We start from the raw sequence: 19,186 nt of genomic DNA on the forward strand, positions 1-19,186 counted from the left end.
TGTTGGACCGGTTTTTAATTACTGGTATACACCAGCTATCATTATTTGTTAGACAAATGATAAACTCCTTCAATACACAACAAATACATCGTGTTATTGATAATTGGAACACATATTGGCAATATAAATTTATTTTTCCCTTGTGTGCAAATTAATGAGTATATTGATAATTTTATTAATCGTGTAAAGTCTGTGATTATTTATTTACTAGATAAATCAATTCCAATATTTATATAAAAAAATTAATCTTGTTTTTGATGAAACATTTAAGCGTATACCCCACACTTACACCACAAAGTTAAAGATCCATCCATCCAGCCATTTTCGTAACCGCTTATTCCTCACAAGGGTCGCAGAGGTGCTGGAGCCTATCCTAGCTGGCTTCGGGCAGCAGGCACGGTTTGTAAAAGATCAGAATTTACAAATTACATTTACCAACTATACTTGCAAGTTTAGTCTTCCTATTAAAATGTCAAAATTATTATTAAATAAATTACGGTAATCTCAGATTGGGAAAAAAACAATTTAAAAGTAATTTCAACGGGGGACGAGCAGCGGGCCGACCCAAAAGAGAAGCGATCCCAGCGTCGCGGTTCCAGCGGCGGGAGTGCCTGGGTGGCACACAGACACATTTTCTTTTCTTTCGTCCTCCTTCAGCGCGGCAAAATGAATCGAAATTTAGCACTGACATTTTAAAATTCGAATAATTACGGGAGAACCGTAATGTTGGTCCCGGTTCCACTCGATTCCAGGTTATCAATGCCCAACCCTTTTGTTACCTCCTTTACACGCACACAGTTATTTTGTACACGTGGGAAGTAAATTTAACACTGTGCTTTGGGTCTCCTGGGATTTTTCTATTTGCAACTTCCTTGGTCCTCGCTACTGGCTCCTATGTTTACGCCTCAACCCAGAAAAATTAATCGAGGACATAAGATTGACAGAAGAGTGAGGCGAGCGAATGTAAAAATGTTTGGGAAAATAGACAAAATGAGATGATTGCTCCTTGATCTCGTCATTTCATAGAAACGGTCTACTTAAGATGTCACGTCAAAGGAACCGTCTGTGCGGCTGTATTATTACCATGAATGTCCACTCTATGATAATTTGGTGACCAAGGTGCGCTTGTGGGGCGTGGCCCAAGTGCCATATATATATATATTTATAATGGACTTAATGTTTTAAGTTAATGATACAATAAATAAGCAGTCTGTTGCAGGCTTAACGAGTGTAACGAGACAAGACAGAAGCCATCATTACTGTTCTTCTACTGTGTTTTCTGTAGAGATGATTGCTGTGACAAACTCAATTAAAGCAACAAAACTTTTGGTGGAGTAAGAAGTGCATGCCATTGTTTGGCGTGTAGATAAAATAGAAAGTGGGTGAGACTAACTGTGGAATGTATTTTACTTCAACTTCACTTCACAATACGAGAGCTGTATATTGAACCTTAGAAGGCACTTGAATGAGCACATTTGAAGATTTTGAGGCTTTCTCAACCAGGGGTTTGAATTGATCTCTGTCCATGTTTAGCGTGTATAAGAACTTTAATAGGATTTCAGTTGCCACCTACATATGAGCAGGATTACGCTGCCTCTTTACTGATAGTTTGTTACCTAGGTGAGTGACTAGATGGACAACAGCATTTGAACAAGTGCTAATTGTGTGTCCCCTTGAAGTATTATCTGTAGTTTTACTGTGTGTGCGCTGTTTGCATGCGTTGGCTTAATGGTGTCTTGGTTGCTCTGGTTTGAAAGCAGTGGTAGAAGGAATGTGCACCATTGAAAGATACCTACTTATTGAAGATTTCAAGCCTTTATAGGGGAGTCTTAATTGCGGTCATAGCTAGAGGAATTCCAGGGGTGAGCAGATTATCTCCCAGTTTATCCAAACACTTTTAATTTCACTCCCACCCTTTATCTCCAGGCGTGACAATTTCTTGTTCATTGTTTTCTTTATTGTGAGGCTGAAATTCCTCATTTCCCCTCCTCCTCTTCCGGAAATCATAGCATTATCATCACTTTTTTTCCGGACAAACGATAAGAGACAACACTTAGGGTGAAATTCTCAGGAGAAGGTGGTGGCACATTTTCCCCAGCCAGATGATTTGCTTTATATTATTATTTTTTTCTTAGGTATTATTTCTTTCTTTCTTCTTTTTATGCATGTTTTAAATAAAAATTTATTCAGCAAAAAAACAACAAAACAAAAATAAATTATGGAGTTGTAAGGTGAGGAAATAAACTCTTGTCTCATAACATCCTGGAACCTAAAAATGTACAAAGTACTTGTTTAAAGTCCAGCAGGGCTCCAAGCTAACATTTTTTACTAGAAGCACTAGAGCAAGGTAAGTCTCCGTATCGTTCCTAAAGGGCCGATTAAAACTCTTGAATGCGTCGGGTGAATGACGAGAGCACGGCGTGGGGGAGGGTTACTCTCCCAATTGCATATTCTTTCTTTATAAACGCTATGAGGTAGGGCTGCGCGATAAAACGATATAATTCGAAACATCGTCATTTTAAAAATCGAATCGTTGAAAATTTGCTAAATCGTGAAATCTAATTTTGTCTTCTAGGTTATTAAAGGATGTTGTTCTTATGTTCTGTTACTTTCAAATATTTTTGTGAGTTGACAAGACATGTTTACAATAGCTGCCAACTACTTAATTAAAAGCTATGAATGTTAAATTTATGCTAAAACTAATTTAGAATCAGTATACATTATTGTTGTCTTAACATTTTGCACAGGAATTATTTTTGAATAAATGAAACCTTTAAATAAATGTTCGTTGGGTTTATTAGATTCAAATCTTAATCATCCTGAATGTCTGTAAAAATCGAGATTTTATTTTTTGGCCATACTGCCCGGCCCTACTACGAGGATTACCTTGCTTTTCTTCATACGGCATTCTACGTCAAGACGTACTGTGAATGCGTTGCACCGTAAACAACAATGGCGGCGTAAGTCCAAATAAGGTTCCTACAAAATGTATTAAACTGGAAATCATTTTTGAAAAATGAATCTCAACAACCAAATAAATAATATACAGGGAGTCCTCAAGTTATGGCGGAGTTCCGTTCCTACGCTGGCAATGTAACCCGAATTTCGACTTAAGTCTGATATCCCCGTTAAATTCGATATTTATATCAAAATACTTTGTACAGTAATTTTAGAAAACATATTTGCGCGACCCGGAAGACGTCGAAACCTATATTTTGTGTTTCCGCACGGACATTCTTTGCTGACGGACGGCGGAGCGGAGCTAATCCAAGCACACCGAAATGTCATGTGCCTGATGGCAAGCCGACCAGCTGATGGACGTCCGTTGCTGGAGGTAACAACAACACTTTAAAATGGTGTGATTACTGTGGGAAATTAACCAAAAAGAAGGTGCTATGGATGAGGCACGGGCGCCGCAAAATTGAAACGACGTAGGTCGCATGCGACATAGCTAGAGGACTCCCTGTAGAGCAAGCTTGTCATTACAGTCGGGGTTCCTTTTAATATTAACATTTTAAACTTCTACAATGCACATTATTATTCTAATAATAATTAGGGATGTAATGATAACGGCAATATCGTGATATCGCAGTATTAAAACTACCACGATATTGTCGTTGTCGTCATGTCACGATATTAAAAGCAGCACATCTGTTAAAAAAATATATCTGGTTGATTTCCATTTGTGCATTTCTAACACCCTCTGGTAGCTAGTTTTTTAGTGCAGTTTAATTTTCATAAGGGATGTTTTGGCCCTTCTATGTTTAAAATCCACGCTAATCGTCAGATGAAGGGGAACGTAATATGCTTGTGAACAATATGAGTCAATATGTGTAGCATGCAATAGTCAAGTAAGTGCCTCAATATTGAGTGTTGTTATTAATAATAATAATAATAATAGTAATGCATCAGATTTGTATAGCCCTTTTCTAGACACTCAAAGACGCTTTACAGTGGATACATTATTCATGCACTCACACATTCACACGCTGGTGGCGGTAAACTTCATGTACGTCGGCGATGGGCCAGATCCACCTCCTATTCTTATTGGTAGTGACATCGTAGAGCCTGTCAAGAACTTTGTCTATCTGGGGTCCATGGTGACCTAAAACCAGAGATTATTCGCAGACGAGCCCTGGCAGCATCTGCACTGCACCAGACCATCTCACGCAAGACGAAGATTTACAACTCCGCCATACTCTCCATCCTGCTTTATGGCTCAGAAACATGGCCCCTGAACGACACTTTTGCCGCAAGTATCGATGGCTTTGAGAGCAAGGCTCTCAGAACCGTCGAGAACATCAGGTGGCCCCAGCGAGTCTTCAATGAAGTGCTTCAAGGCCGCACGCGTCAGCCCCGAGCATCTTTCTTGGTTGCACAACGCCGCACCCGCTGGTTTGGCCATGTCCTTCGTCTGCTCCCAGACCATCCTATACGAGCCATCCTCTAGTTTGACCCAAAGGTTGCTGGCTGGAGATGACCACGAGGAAAGCCCCGCACCCGATGGTTTGATGTCAACGGATGCAGAGCAGCTGGCACAAGATCGCCAGCATTGGAGAAAACTGGTTCATATGGACAGCTCAACGCACAGGGACGGGATTCCCCGACCCTCGCTCGAGCACTAATGAATGAATGATGGCGGTAAACTACTTTAGTAGCCACAACTGCCCTGGAGCAGGCTGCCGTTGTGCGCCTACGGCCCCGCCGACCACCACCAAACATTCGCACCATTCATACACCAGTGAGAGTAGCACTGAGATTGTAGGTGGTTAATTGCATTGCTGTTTTGTACAAAAGCACAATATTGCGCTTTTTTTTTTTAGCATGAACTAATTATTGTTTACAAAATTATCGCCTACCTCCTCACAATATCGTGATAATTATTGTATCGATAGCTTCACATTGTGATATTGTATTGTGATTGTTGGATTTCGTTACATCCCTAATAATGATAATTTTAAAGTATTGTTCATATTGTGGCTACTGACTTGCTCAAGAACTGTGGTAGTGAGTGAGCTTCATAGCAGTCATGGAGAGTAGTGTAGTGATGGTGCTGTGAAATGTCTTTGAGTGAAAAGAAGAGGTAAGAGTCTGGCCCTGTTAAAAGATTTCTTGTTGGGGCTAATGGAACAGACTCTGTTGCAAGCCAGGGCCACTGCACGAGCACATCTGAAAGTCTTTATGGAGAGGAAATGGTAATTGTAAGCAGCCCCCAACTTTCTGAGCCCTCTGATCTCCCTTTTTGTGAAACCCCCTCCCCCTGTTTATTTCTTTCATTCTCTGTTCCCACCTTCCTTTCCCCTCCTATCCTGTTAATCTTTCAGCCAGTTACTATGGCAAGCTTTAAATAGCTGTTGTGGCCGTTAAATCTGGGCGCTATAACCTAAAACTTAATTCACACTATAATGTAAAGCATTAACATAATCGGGTGCACACAAGCAGTGTGCAGGTGCCCATGCGTAGTGAAAATAGTCATGTGCATGCCAGATTTGATTAGCTCATTGTGCCTGTTAGTCAAAGTCAAGTCAGTAGCCACGATTGCGTCCTAAGGCTAACTTCAGAATAAAATACCTCTCAGGTGTTCATGTCAATATACGGTATCATTAGCTAATTTCGCGGCGCTTTGCTTTGTATGAAGAACCATTATGGTGGCTGGCTTGACTTTACTAGCTCTGATGCAAATGGTTGCTAGACTCGTTACTCAAGTGGTTGCTAAAGGCGGGGACGCCGCCGACAAGACGGCCATCTCGATCTCCTTGAGCCGCGGCTTCAACGGTCTGTTAAAATACGTCATGACATGAAAGCGGTCTATAATGCAAAAAAGATTGAGGCCATGTGAAAAACTGTAGTTAGTTGCAGAGGACCAGACCAAAATGCTACCTGAATTGTGTTAAATATTAATTTAACATATTTGGGAACACTTTGTGACAATTGTGTTTTTATAATATACATTAAAACAACCCCCCCCCCCCAAAAAAAAAAATCTACATACAGTACATCACAGTGTCAATACTTTTTCCCCCTATACTTTTATAGTGTTCTGACATTTTGAGGAGCACAAATAATTAGTAGCCCTTCTTAGGACTCTGTAAACATATGCCAATATACCAAACGTATACCAAGACAATATCTTACACACAATGATGGCTGTTTTTCATGCAGTGCCGCTATGAGGGATGAAAGGTCACGGGCATGCAATAATAATAATGTTCTTTGATAACGTGAGAATAAAAGTGCTTCCTCTTGGAGAAAATGTCCATTTAAAAAAAAATGTAATTAAGCATTTTAAATGTGCAAACATTTCACACCATTATATTAACAAAAATGGGGGGAAAATACATAACGCTGACGTCGGGTTGAGAAAAAAAAAAAAAGTAAAATATTTTAAATACTTTAGATTGGTCAGTAATTTGTAAAACTAACATCCATACGTGTGGACTCACAAACAGTATTTTTTTTGTTTTTAAATAAAAAATTCACCAAATTGGGATTTATAAGGTTCCGCCCTGACACCACTGATATGTAAAAACAAAACAGTCACTGAATGTTAATTTGAGATGCTATTTCCATACAAATGTCAACAGAATTGTATCCTGCAGTCTATTAGGCACTCCAAGTACATGTATGGGATTTTTTTTTTTATAGCCTCTCAATTGTTTTTGTTTACGTCCATGTTGTCATAGTGTAAGCGCTGCATGCCAGTAGAGAAACACTGTGGACGCTGCTAAGAAAAGTTCTTTCATTATTGTTACTTTAGTTAGGTTTGTCTGTTCACCGAAAGTAAAAGAAAATACATGCTTTTTGAACGTGGAGAGCAGCAGTGTTGTGAGGTAAAGACTTTGCATTCTACTACTGAGAAAGGATGCCATCTGAGTATAGGTATTTGTGCCAGCTGCTACTTGTCAATAGTTTTTATTGTAGGGGCATCACTGGATCATTAATATAAATCGTGTGTGTCTGTGTGTGTGTCAATATGACACGGTCATGGTTTTCATTTCAGTTTGTACAGTATTTGCAAATATATTGTTGCTTCACAGTTCAGAAAAGCAAGCAATGCCAATCCCTCAGCTATATCAATTGTACTGTTTTCCTTCTCTTTCACAGTTATGGAAAAGCAGCATTTTGTCTTGAGGAGCTGATGATGACCAATCCTCACAATCACTTGTATTGTGAGCAGTATGCTGAAGTAGGTAACCATCTGGACATCTGTCATGAAGCATAGAGGTGAACTATGGAGTAAACGTTAAGCCTCTGTGACTATAGCTTCCTCTCCAACACTAAGAAGACAAGCACACTCTTAGCATTGTTTCAGAGAATAGTGGCTCATAAAAGAAGTGTTTACTCTGTGTCATACTGCCATTACTTTCTGATACTACGACTATGCATAGCTTATTGTTTTCCTTAACATTTTTACTCACAGGTAAAGTACACTCAGGGAGGCTTGGAAAACCTGGAGCTGTCTAGAAAGTATTTTGCCCAGGCTCTGAGGTTGAACAACAGAAACATGAGAGCATTGTTTGGTCTGTATATGGTGAGTTACTGGTTTGCATGGGGGGAAATTGGGATAGAAAACAGGACAGAAGAAACAAAAATAGAATTTTATTTAGCCTTGTGGTTTGTCAGTGTTAAGGCTGGCCGCTAGGTGTGCCAAGTACCACGCAAGTCAATGTGTCCGCTAGTGTATGTTTTTAAGGGGGGGGAAGAAGGGGCTCTCAGACAGGTCACCTCATTGCTGACTCAGATGGTGAACGCAAGCATCGGAAAGTCTTCCCCACTGGAACTCTTTAAGTAATAATACCCCCTTGTCGGGAACTTTTTTATGATGATGACTTAAATAAATAAAGTAGTCATGGTTTGAAAGGGAGAGCAGGAATCCCTGGAAAAGTGATCCAACCAGGTGCCACTTTGATTATAGTTTTGACCAAACAGCCCACTGGTAATTTCATTTGTTTAAACCGGATGTTGTTTGCTTTAGCCAGCACAGCATCTGAAAGTGAGACCTGACATAAGAACACAAACGGAGGGGTGCTTGGAAATTAAAGGTACATTGGAGAAGCAGGTCAAACACAGAAAAACCTTCTGTTTTCCTTGTGCAGCACTGGCATTCTTCATATAATCCAAACAATTTGAAACAGCATACTTCTGAAACACTCAGAAGGCTCAGAAACAAGTATGAGGAGTAGAGTTGAGCTAAATGGAGACACTTGCTTCCTTTAACATTTATATTTGCTTGGAGACAGAACAGACCTCATGGTTTCCTGACATCATCCGGCAACACTTAAGTCTTAACTGAGTACTTTAGGTGAGATTTTATACTTTATTATCTGCAGATCGGTTTGAGTGTGTTCTGTCAGCAAGTCTTACTGGTCCACATGTTGACAGGTGCAAGAAGGTCGGTGAAAGTGCAGGGAACTTTCACCAGCTTGCACCAACTTTGACAATTCCAAAGACAGACTGGTAGCACTGACCACAGTTGGGCTGCGGCTAAGTTATTTACAACACGTGTGGGGATTCCCCTCCATAATAGTGCACTTTGTCATACAGGGATAGCCTGTCTGGGTTGACATCATCTAAATTGAGGTTTCTGTTGGAGTTAAAAAGCAAAAACGAAAACAGGAATAAAGAAATGCAGCAGCCAAAACCATTTTATGAAAAAAAGGACGAGGCAGAATGGCATGTAGTTACAATTTTAGCATTCTGGTTGGGAGGGCTTTAAACTGCAGGCCCTCTTCGTGTGCTGTGTGGAGATGATGGTAGGAACATGGGAAATACATGGAATGTGTGTTTTGGAGGCTAGCCATCAATTCATGCAGACCGTAATTCACGTGTGGCAACATACAGTATTTTGCATATAGAGTTATTTAATTAATCTGGAGAAATTTGTGTTGGAGAAATTTGTCCCCTATTAATTAATACTAGGGATGTCCCGATCACACTTTTTTGGACCAGAGTCTGACTCACCTCATTTTAAGATTAGCCGATTCCGAGTCCCGATCCGATACCTCGTCGTTTTATTAAGGAGAATTTTTTTTTTTTTTAAACAAAACTACCCCAACACCTTTTATATGGTGAGTGGACAGTGGTTAAACTGAGTAAACCGTTTAACCCCCCTTTTTTGGCACATCTATGAGTTACTCAAAGGGCTATTATTAACAAGCCAACTTCACAACAAACAAAAAGCTGCACTTGAAGAGCAAGCAAGCAAAATATTTAATCTTACCATATCATGACTTTGGGGCTGGACTGGCACCAGTCTAGACTGCCGGCCCGGGCGGGATTTGGCGGTCCTGCTAGGACGTCTGGCCCTTCGAATTCGCGCTAGGCTAGGCACCGGGCTCACTTCGAAGGGCGTCCAGACTCCAGATTCGCCGGCGCAGGAGCCGCAGCTGGATCCGCCGGGATGGCACGAAGTACGTCCGCGCCTAATGGTGGCGAGGCTGCTTTTCTGTGCGTCAATGAAGTGCAGCGGGAAAGCAACAACGCCACACGAAATACTCACATTGCACACAGTGCAAGTTGTTGTCTCCGCTTTCCACATTAAAGATGATAATAACTTATTATTATCTACTTCCAAATACCTAGGCGCCATTTCCTTGTTTAGCCCCGCCGCTCGATGATATTAATAGTGTCACTGTAGTAAAGTGACGCCATGACGCATGCACTGTGTGGAAAATGAAGTGTCACGCTGTGCCATCGCCCAACTCCAGATTTAATAAAAAATAATAAAAAATAACCTCATATATTTATCCGAGTCCTGATTGGGAGACAATGTCCGATTCCGGTCGAGTCAGCAACCACGTGATCAGATCGGGACATCCCTAATTGATACTGTATACAAACGAAGCATGTATAAACATGCCACTATTTCCTTGACATTAACAACATTGCCCATCTTAATCAAGGCTTGCTTTTTTTCCTCTGCTGCTTTTCTGATTAGTGTGGTCGATAGAGAAAATGGAAAACTGTAGCGCTAAGTATCGTGCTCCTTTATTTGAGCAAGTTGTAATAAAAGACCACATCACTTGTTCTCTCGTGTGCTTTTTCCTCTATCTAGTCTGCAAGTCATATAGCTGCCAGTCCAAAGGTTAGTGCCAAGGTGAAAAAGGACAACATAAAGTATTCTGCCTGGGCTGCCAATCAAATAAATAGAGCGTATAAGGTAAGTGACATCAAGATTATATACACTACTTACATTGTTTTATTTCTGCTGTCTGGTCCTGAAAGCATTGTCGTACTTGTTTACAGCATCCCCACTAATCAAGTGTAGAGTTTTTTGTTATTTCAGGTTTCCTGCAGAACCTTAAAAAGTCTTTGACTCCATGAATCTAACCCTAACAAGGCTCTGATTGGCATGAAAATGTCTTAATTCAGTCTTCAAAAATTCTTAAAGGTGCATTGTGCAGCTCGAAAGGGTAATATTAAAGCTTTTTCTACATCATGCTTGCTCCACCAATGCCCAGATGCCCACAATGAGCCCTGATTTGTTTACTCCAGCTCAGACTCCCAAGAAAACTGAAAAAACGAAGAGTTTAGAGTTTATTGGAGTGCACGTACTCGCACGTGCGCCAAACACGAGCTTGACACAGAGGCTGCAGTTACTCTTTCAGCCAGAGGTGGTAGTCAAGTGTAAAAAAGTGACAAACTCCACAAAGCACTTTTAAATTATCACGATTAGTCGGATTTCATGATTATAGTTTCACAAAACCTGAAAGTTAAGTGATCGTTGTCCACATCAATTTCCGGTGTCATTCACAGCGAATAAAACAAGGCAGAGGGTGAAAAGTAAAAGGTACTGTATTGTACTGGGATGCTCTTGCTGCTTTTTAAACTTTATTAAAGCAGCCTTACCTTTCATTTCATTCGTTTCCCTGCAACACGGAACTAAAACAGAAGTGGATTCAAGCGATTCGGCGGGATTAAAGACCACATTTTACTATCAGGAAAGGGTAGCACGCAAGTCTACACTTGCATTTCACCTCCGAGGATTTCGCTTTGGGGCTAAAGTGCCATATGCCTGAAACCCAAGGCTGTTCCAAGCCTTTTCCTTTGGATTAACTTTACGCCACCTCCTACGAGGGAATCTGTGTTTTTCGATGCTGCTACAAGCAAATGAGCCCTCACCGGAAACTTGGTCATTACTGGAATTATGACACCCATACAAACACACATCACACGTTGCCATCATCATCATTGAAAACAGACTATTATACTTAAATAAGATCCTCTATATCCGTACTATGAATTAGGCCAACAGCGTTAGCGGTTACTTTCGTACTTTATGAGAGAGTGTGCGGGGGGAGGGTTACGGCCAATCGTAAACAAAAACAAACCGATCATATTGCTATTTTAAGAGATTGGTGCAGGCCTAAATTAGAGTCGTATGCCTAGTTCAACCTCTGAAAACAATCCACAGCATTTTGGATTATATTGGCATTCGGCCTTACTACCCATAGACGCTCACTATACAAATCTTAGCGTGTTAACTACGACCAACCCCCACCAAAATTGACATGCACATCTCTAACTTAGGCCTACATCGATCTCTTAAAACCACAATGCTGCCATAGACATACTGTTGTTACTTTATGTTCAGAGGCTTTGAAAATGAAAAAAATCTGGGAACATTTTCACTGGGGGGGAAAAATTGGCTGGTGGAAATTGTTTTTGGCTAGTAACTTAAGAGAGTCACCAGCCACATTGGCTAGTCATAAAAAAAAAATGTTAATTTAGAGCCCTGGTTTCAAATATCAAAATGAATTAACATTCTTAAAAAAATAATTTACCGAATGAGTTTAGTGGTATCAACAGCAACAGAACAGTGACATAGTTTTAGTCGGGGTTCTAAAGAGCAGATGCCTGTCATTTATGGACTGTAGCAACTTTGGACACCTTTGAACATTGTGAAGTGGGTCTAATTGGTTGGTTTAATTTCCACTGGAATTAAAAATGAGCAGAATTTGCTTTCAACAAAGTATGTGCACTGTAGCAGCATTTTAATTCATCTCACCACCACCGCGTCACCTGCAGTGGCGTGCAGATGGGGCATCCAAATTAGGGTGTGGGGGCGAGTGTGAAAATGAAGCCAGTGATTTCCGATCATGAATCTTCGTCAGCGCCCTCGGCCACCTGTGTTGACGAATGCTTTCCGAGCTGTTAAAATTTCCCCCGTTGACGAATGTGTTGCAATTGAGGAAAAATCCTTCAGCACCAGCACTACCTTAGTTGATGATTGGTTTTCAATGAGGAAACTTCCCCCAGCCCATCCGTCCCCCCACCGCCAGTGACATGATCAATGAGCTTTGCAATGGACCACAGCACACTAAAAACTATTCCTTCTTTTTTAAGGCTAATACTCCCAAAAAAATTCTGAAGCTTTGAATAGACAGCTGTCATATTATTAGGACTTCATGGCATTATGTGTGGAAAAAAAAAGAAAGAAGAAAAATAGTGACTAAATCCAGTGCAAAGTGGCACACAGTATTTGAGATATCCACCGCTTTGTAGAACGTAAACGTATCCCTCAAAATACATTTACTCGCTTCTCCTAGTTGAAGCTAAACTAATCTGTCGATTACTGCCGAGATCCAAAGTGTGTCATGGGTCTTGAGCACGCATTAGCACAATACATTAGCTTTAGCAGGTTGCTTCGTTGCGTGAGCGTTAACAGAGTTGTCACAGTTTCACAGTGTGCCAGTCAATGCTGTTAGGGCTACCTATTCAGTCAGGTTTGGTCGGTGTGGTATTCACAACAATCAATCATATTAATTATTTGCTTTAGTTGCAGATCAGCACAAAAGCATAGAGAGCTACTTTTAAGTATCCATTAGGCATGTGGTTTTACTTCTTGTCTATATTCTACCTTGGCTGTTATCAACATGCTCCTTTTACATTGTACCCTCTCATGTTCAGACTGAGACACAGTTGGATAAAATGGGGCATTTACAGAAAACACTGTTGAATTAATTTTACGTCTTTGCACTTCACTGTATTCCCCGAAAAGGAGTAATGCAATGTTATTTTCAATTGAACAGTTAGCAAGTAAGGGGATATTTCCTTCTGGGTAATTGATTGCAGATGAACACAATTATAATTGTTTATTTCGGTCGCCAACTATGCTTGAATGCCTGCAGTTTTACAACCATCCAAAACGATTTAAAACAGAATAAGGCTTGAACGTTGTAATAAATATCAGGAAATGATAGACTGCAATAGGCTCTTCTTTTTTTGGGGGGTGGGGGGGGGGGCTGCATTGGATTCCTTCGTTCCCCCTCCTACTTGAGTTTTTCTGGTTGAACTCACAAATACTTGAATCCTACTTGAAAGCCAGTGGACTCATTGTCAAAACATGATTTTTTTTGTTCTTGAAGAAATATGATTTTAAGTGATCTTCCTCTCTTTGCTTTGTACTATTTGGACTTGTACAGTATCAGTATACCTGCGTTTTCATGGCTGGTTTAATTTGTTTTCTTCCTCACCTCCCTTTATAAAGACTGCAGAGCTCTTTAAAGGGAGTCACTGAAAACGTTAACATGCAGGCAATAAGCCTTTTAAAACACGAATATTGGCAATATGGGGTTTTGTAAGGCCATGTAAACACGCGCAATAACCCGCATAAGACCCCTTGGGTTACCCCTTTCATAACCGGAATTCTTGCTTATATAAACACATTCGGAATACCTCGATCGAACCGGGCATTGTTTTTCACTGTGCGCATGCTCGCTATTTTCTTCTTCGTCTTCTTTTCTTTTTCTTTGCTTATTTGATTCGCAAGAAATCTTGGTCTATGTAGTAACGACTTGCGCAGCTCCGTCCTACCCGCTAAAGGAGCCTCGCTTAAATACATTGATTTCTCCTCTGCGCTTTCACGATGTTTTGTGTTTCTATGGCGAAAACACCACAGTTTACGCCTATATATACATACAGCAAATACAAGTATATAAGTCCATGCTTCTGGCGTGTTACCCACCGGAAATACTCGAGCCGGTGTCAACAAACATGACGCTCGCAGCAAATAACCACACTTCTGGAACGAGGAAGAAACCGACTACTTTATTTAGTGTGGTGAGTGACATAAATATGTATTTTATTGAACGTTTAGTAAGTTAAAAGCGAAAATGACATTATTTACGTGCTGTAATTAAGTTGTCCGTGCGTCGCGGTCCGAACGGGTTATTCCAATCAAGCACAAATGAGCATGTAAACGGGAGTAACTCTGTCCCGCCACGCATGTAAACGTGTTACTCGATTGTTTCAGAAACCGGAATTCTGACCTTAACCCGAATATTGAATATCAGCAAGAGGTCAAGTTGGAAGGGACCCATTTATTAAACGAGGGGAAAAGTCCTTAGTTATGTGGTTAGTTGATGTGTTAAATACCTGGAGACATGTGGGCTGTAGATGCAGGGGCATTAAAAGCCTAACATGGACTTTCCTCCTAAGGCCTCTATACACCAATCCAACGACAGCCAAATGTGACCGATGCCTCCTGCCTGTGGCGTCGGCCTGATGGTTGGCACGTCAGATTGGTGTATCGACGCCTTTACTCTCGAGCTGCAAAACTCACGGTTCTCTGGTCAGGTCCTCTGTCACGGACCATGAACTCTTGCTGCGGCATAATTCTATAATAAGGTCTGTCTTGTCTATTCCGTGTGTTTGAAAATAGTGCTCACACCTCAGGCTGAGAAGATAATTGCCTCAGATCTGCCGCATACGCATCAAGGCGATGAAATGCAATGATCATTACAGCACACCCTAAATCCAGCTGAATGAGTCACACTTGGAAATTTCGGAGCCAATTGTACACCTTAGCCAACTGCTCTGTTTACGATGAAGTTTTACAAAAGAGAGAGGAAAAAACCGTAGGCCATGGAAATTGTTACTTCAGTGACAGTTCCTGTTTTCTAATGCTTGAGCACGGCTGATGGCTTAAATAAATACATGAAAACTGTCAGCCAGGCATAAGCAACTAGAGGCATACAACCCCCATTCTCCCACTATGTGGCCCGCAAAATAGGTGGATGCTATGGAATGGGATCTAAATTGTAATGGTTGAAATTACACAGGAACACATGAAAAATAAATAAATAAATAAAAAAAACAGGCAAGTTCATCAGCTCATAAATGGATGTTTGCAGGTCATTACGAAGTTCTCTGTTTAGATTAGATAACCTTTGTTAGTCCCACATTAGGGAAATTTCCTATACAAGACGCAATCGTGTTGCATTGAAGGTTTATTACTCCATGTGAAAATTAAGAGTCTGCATAAATGAGACTTGTGTGTGTGCATTTTTTCCACTATTTAAGAAAAACTGCTGGGGGTCTTTTTATGTGAACAAAGCAAACTATTCACTTTTGTTGGAATGGAATTTATTTGAAGCTAAAGAACACATGTTAATCATGGGTGCCAATATTTATGGAGGGCAGTGTGTATAGTGAGGGAGGGCCGACAAAGGCCAGAAAGCTTATGTGTTTACGTGGGCGTGGTTTTTGTCAAAACTTGACAGATCCTCTACTTGGCAAAAAAAAAAAAAGAAGGTCATTTTGTATAAAACAACCCAGAAAGTTAGGTTAAATTGACCCATAAATTAGATTGTTTTTGCGTGCCCAAAAATTTTGACAACTCAAATGGGGAATAAGTGTTTTATACAATATGTTAACAATTCAGCACAAGATTGTTCTTAGTCTTTTCATAAAGGCAAGCATGTTAAAGGTTAAAGCTTTAAGAGCATCTCCAAGCAGTTTGATGTTCCTGCAACTGCAGTTGCACATTATAGTTTAAGGTGAATGGGACTGTAGCCACGTCCCTGGATGTGGCTGCAAAGAGACGAATGACAAATTGAATGGACTGATACGAAGGTCAGTAACAGGAGTTAGAAGGGACAATTAATGAATCCGTGGTGTGGTCCAAACCTCGCTGTTAGGGCAATGTTTCAGTTCATTTTTGTAACATGCTTTGTGGAAAAAGTGAACAGCGTATCTTTTTTTTGTAGTTAACTGAATGATGTAAATTCAAGTTAACCATTATTTAAACGCGACTCAAAACACTACAGTGAAACCACGATGTAACAGACCTGGACCCATCAGACTCAGAAAATAGTGTGCAGTCCACTCAAATTGCGCCCATTTGTTTAGTATTAGTCTGTACAGAATCTGGCTGCTTTTGTTGACTGGCATTGTGGCTCAGTAAACAGACACAGCTTGTGCCACTTTTGTCACAGATAGACAGTAGACTAGAGCAAGCTAACAAACATGCCAATGTGGCAGCCATGCTGGCAGTAAAGACCTTCCCATTAAAAACAATGCATGTATATGCGTGTTAGCCATGTTGGTAGGGCTGACACTCCCAGAAAAGGCAATAGAGCATGGACATTAGCTTAGCATCATTGTCGACACATAGCTCAAAACAGTGGCGGCTCGTCAATAGAGCGTCCTGATGTGAAAAGGAAATTATTGCAGTCATTTTTGCCTTAACTCCTTGATGTTTCTTAACAGTGTGTGTTTGTTTTCATGATTCCATGATTATTTTTTCCTCTCTCAAAAATTGTTTCTCCTCTACTTGATTAAAAAACAATAGTGACTACAACTGTTTTTTCCCCCATTCTTTCATATATATATATATATTTTTTTAGCATTTCTTCAAAATGTGGCTTTAATTAAAATAGTTTTGTGCAACATCAGTCAATTGCCTTTTTCTCTAAAATGAACATTTTAAATGATTATTCTTTGAAGCGTTGATCTCATATTTTTTGCCAGGGGCTGGATCATTTTTGTCTAGGCCTGTTTCATTTTTTTATTTATTTTTTTATGATGATTTTGTTCAATCACAATTCAAAAGCAATGTCTGATTTGTATTGGTAAATTTGTTTCCATTGTGTTTTTCAGTTATTTTATTTTATTGTGATCATTGTGGGTTTTTGTTTTCATTAACATAGACGTACTAACATGTTTGTTTTTTCCCCAATGTGCAGTGTATCCTATGGATAAAACATGTGACCCTCCTAATCAACAGCGTTGCCTATATCTGGGGTAGTGCGTAAAAGCTATAATTAATTATTTTCTCTATCGGGCTCCTTTCTTACCATGGATAACACATCAGAATGTGTTCTCTTGCTTAAGAGCACATTTTAATTGTCACTTGTCAATTGTCACCATCTTGACTGGCTCTTTCTCTGTCCCTCTTATCGCTTTAATGAGAAGTCTACTTTAAGTGATCTGTATTTTTTTATCAAGCCTTTACTGTTTAACAAAAAGATTTGCCTTCATAATATACCATCATGAATTAATACTGTATGCATAAGGTTTGTGGCTGTAACCACACTGGCAAAGCACCATTTTGTAAGTTAGAAATGTCAATATAGAATGTGAGCGGAAAATGTGATTAATTGCTTTGTTGGGAGCCAGAAGACAAAACATGAGCAAAAAAAAATACCCATCCAATTGAACATTCATCACATTGCAGCCTTTGAATAGTGAGCACATTTCATTTAATTGGCCTGACCCTCTTGCTCTGTCCCCCAGTTACGAATGGCCGAAGGTTAAGGATGTTGACTTAATCTTTTGCTGTTCTTTGAGGACATGCCCCAGTCAGCAGGACAAGTTTAATTGGGTTGAAAAAGTGTGCTCATGTACAGTACGTGTATGGATGAGTGATTATGTACGCGTTTTGGATTACAATCTGCAGCACTTCCTTTGGAGGCAGTGCAAAAATTTGTGTTGGGTGCTAATACTGGAGGCCTCGGAAGAGGACTGAGCCTGCCTGGGAGCTGACACGGAGAACAAAAATAAAACAGCATTTATGCAACTGTTTCCAATCAGAGTATTTGTATTTACATGATTGCTCATCTAGTCGTTAAAGTAAAATTGATGTTTTTGCTTGTGCTCACACTTAAAATCACGTACAGTTATTATTTTCACTGGTAGAGAAACTTGAACCTATATCGCCTTTCTCTCCTCTTTCTTACAATTGTGGTCCTTCTTTTGATATATGCAGCTGGCTGGTCGCGGGTCCAAGGAGAACAAGTGCTCTGTCAAGGCAGTGGAGGAGATGCTGGAATCCATGCAGATAACCATGTCCTAGGTGTCCTCCACCAAGACCTTCCTCCTTTCTCCTTTTGATGACTATGTGCTCTTGGGGCCATATGGCAGCTCAAATAGCCAATGACTTGAAGGGAAACTTAATCTAACATTGCTTTGTTTTGTTTTGTGCCCTTTCAAGTTTGGCTCTGGTAAATTGGCTGAAATTGATATGGATAATGGTAGAGTGTTGCTTCTTCTCAAATGAAAACATTTGTCCTTCCATTTGGTATATTGTGGTACAATTCCCAAGTAGTGTAACTTGTTTTGTTTTACATTCAGTTGACCAAGCAGGCTAAATCGTGGACAAGACAGAGAAAAGGATTTATAGTACGTGCTATTATCGAGACTGGAGACTAGTCTGCACTGATTGATATGTAAGAAAACTGGCCTTTTTGTTAAATCTAGTCAAATGTCTTAATAAAAGTTGAACTGAACTGAACTTAACACATTTTCTTTGGGTGTTTCGTTATTGTGTTTTCTGCTACATTTCCATTTATTGAAGTGTTTTACAAGGGTGCGGCTCATTGATACTTGCTTTAGCAGGATTGGGTGTGAATAGACAATTCCAAAATTCTCCCTTTCAGTTATCCAAGGCAGCAGCTGCATCAACTTGAGCACACTGTATAAAGTTTCTGTCATTTTATTTGGAATACATCTGAGAACAGTCTGCATTGAATTGGAAAGCAGAACTAAAACATTCCCGGAACATTCTGTGTTTTAGGTGCCGCCTTTTACACGGAGTTGTCTATCAAAATGGGGCCAAATGATTTTAAGTCGTAAAATGCCACACTCACCCGTACAAATGTTGGTGTAATGTGAATTTACAGTTGTATGCCAGTCTTTGATATTATTTGGTTTTCTGGAACTTACATCATATATTTTCTACCATCTAGCAAACTCCGTATAGGAAGGCCAGAACCTAATTCAAACCCAAAACCTCAGTGCCGACCTGTGCAGATTATGACTAGCAAGATTAAGATTTGAAGCTATTCATGACATTTCGGTGATGGGCCACCTGAATTAGACACTACAAACATACTGAGACAATAGTGCCATCTGTAGTCTGGAGGAAAAATGATTGCAGGTGGAACCTTTCAGAGTTGAGTGATAG

General features: G+C 40.1%; 1 protein-coding gene across 2 annotated transcripts in view; it reads left to right on the forward strand.

The window, feature by feature from the left end:
• emc2 (ER membrane protein complex subunit 2) overlaps nucleotides 1–18,519 on the forward strand; it is a 53,831-nt gene extending 35,312 nt beyond the window's left edge. Inside the window, exons 8-11 of one of the 2 annotated variants that reach the window (XM_086078607.1) lie at nucleotides 7,105–7,186; nucleotides 7,421–7,531; nucleotides 10,055–10,159; nucleotides 17,990–18,519. In XM_086078607.1, coding sequence (XP_085934733.1) covers nucleotides 7,105–7,186; nucleotides 7,421–7,531; nucleotides 10,055–10,159; nucleotides 17,990–18,076 — 385 coding nt within the window. In that variant the 3' untranslated portion in view covers nucleotides 18,077–18,519. The remainder of the gene's footprint in view (nucleotides 1–7,104; nucleotides 7,187–7,420; nucleotides 7,532–10,054; nucleotides 10,160–17,989) is intronic. The other variant, XM_086078608.1, reaches the window with a different exon arrangement.
• The last annotated feature ends 667 nt before the right edge of the window (nucleotides 18,520–19,186 follow it).

This window comes from Leptonotus elevatus, chromosome 6, assembly GCF_054856555.1.
Source record: "Leptonotus elevatus isolate MCC_2025b chromosome 6, RoL_Lele_1.0, whole genome shotgun sequence".
In the NCBI taxonomy this organism is placed as follows: domain Eukaryota; kingdom Metazoa; phylum Chordata; class Actinopteri; order Syngnathiformes; family Syngnathidae; genus Leptonotus; species Leptonotus elevatus.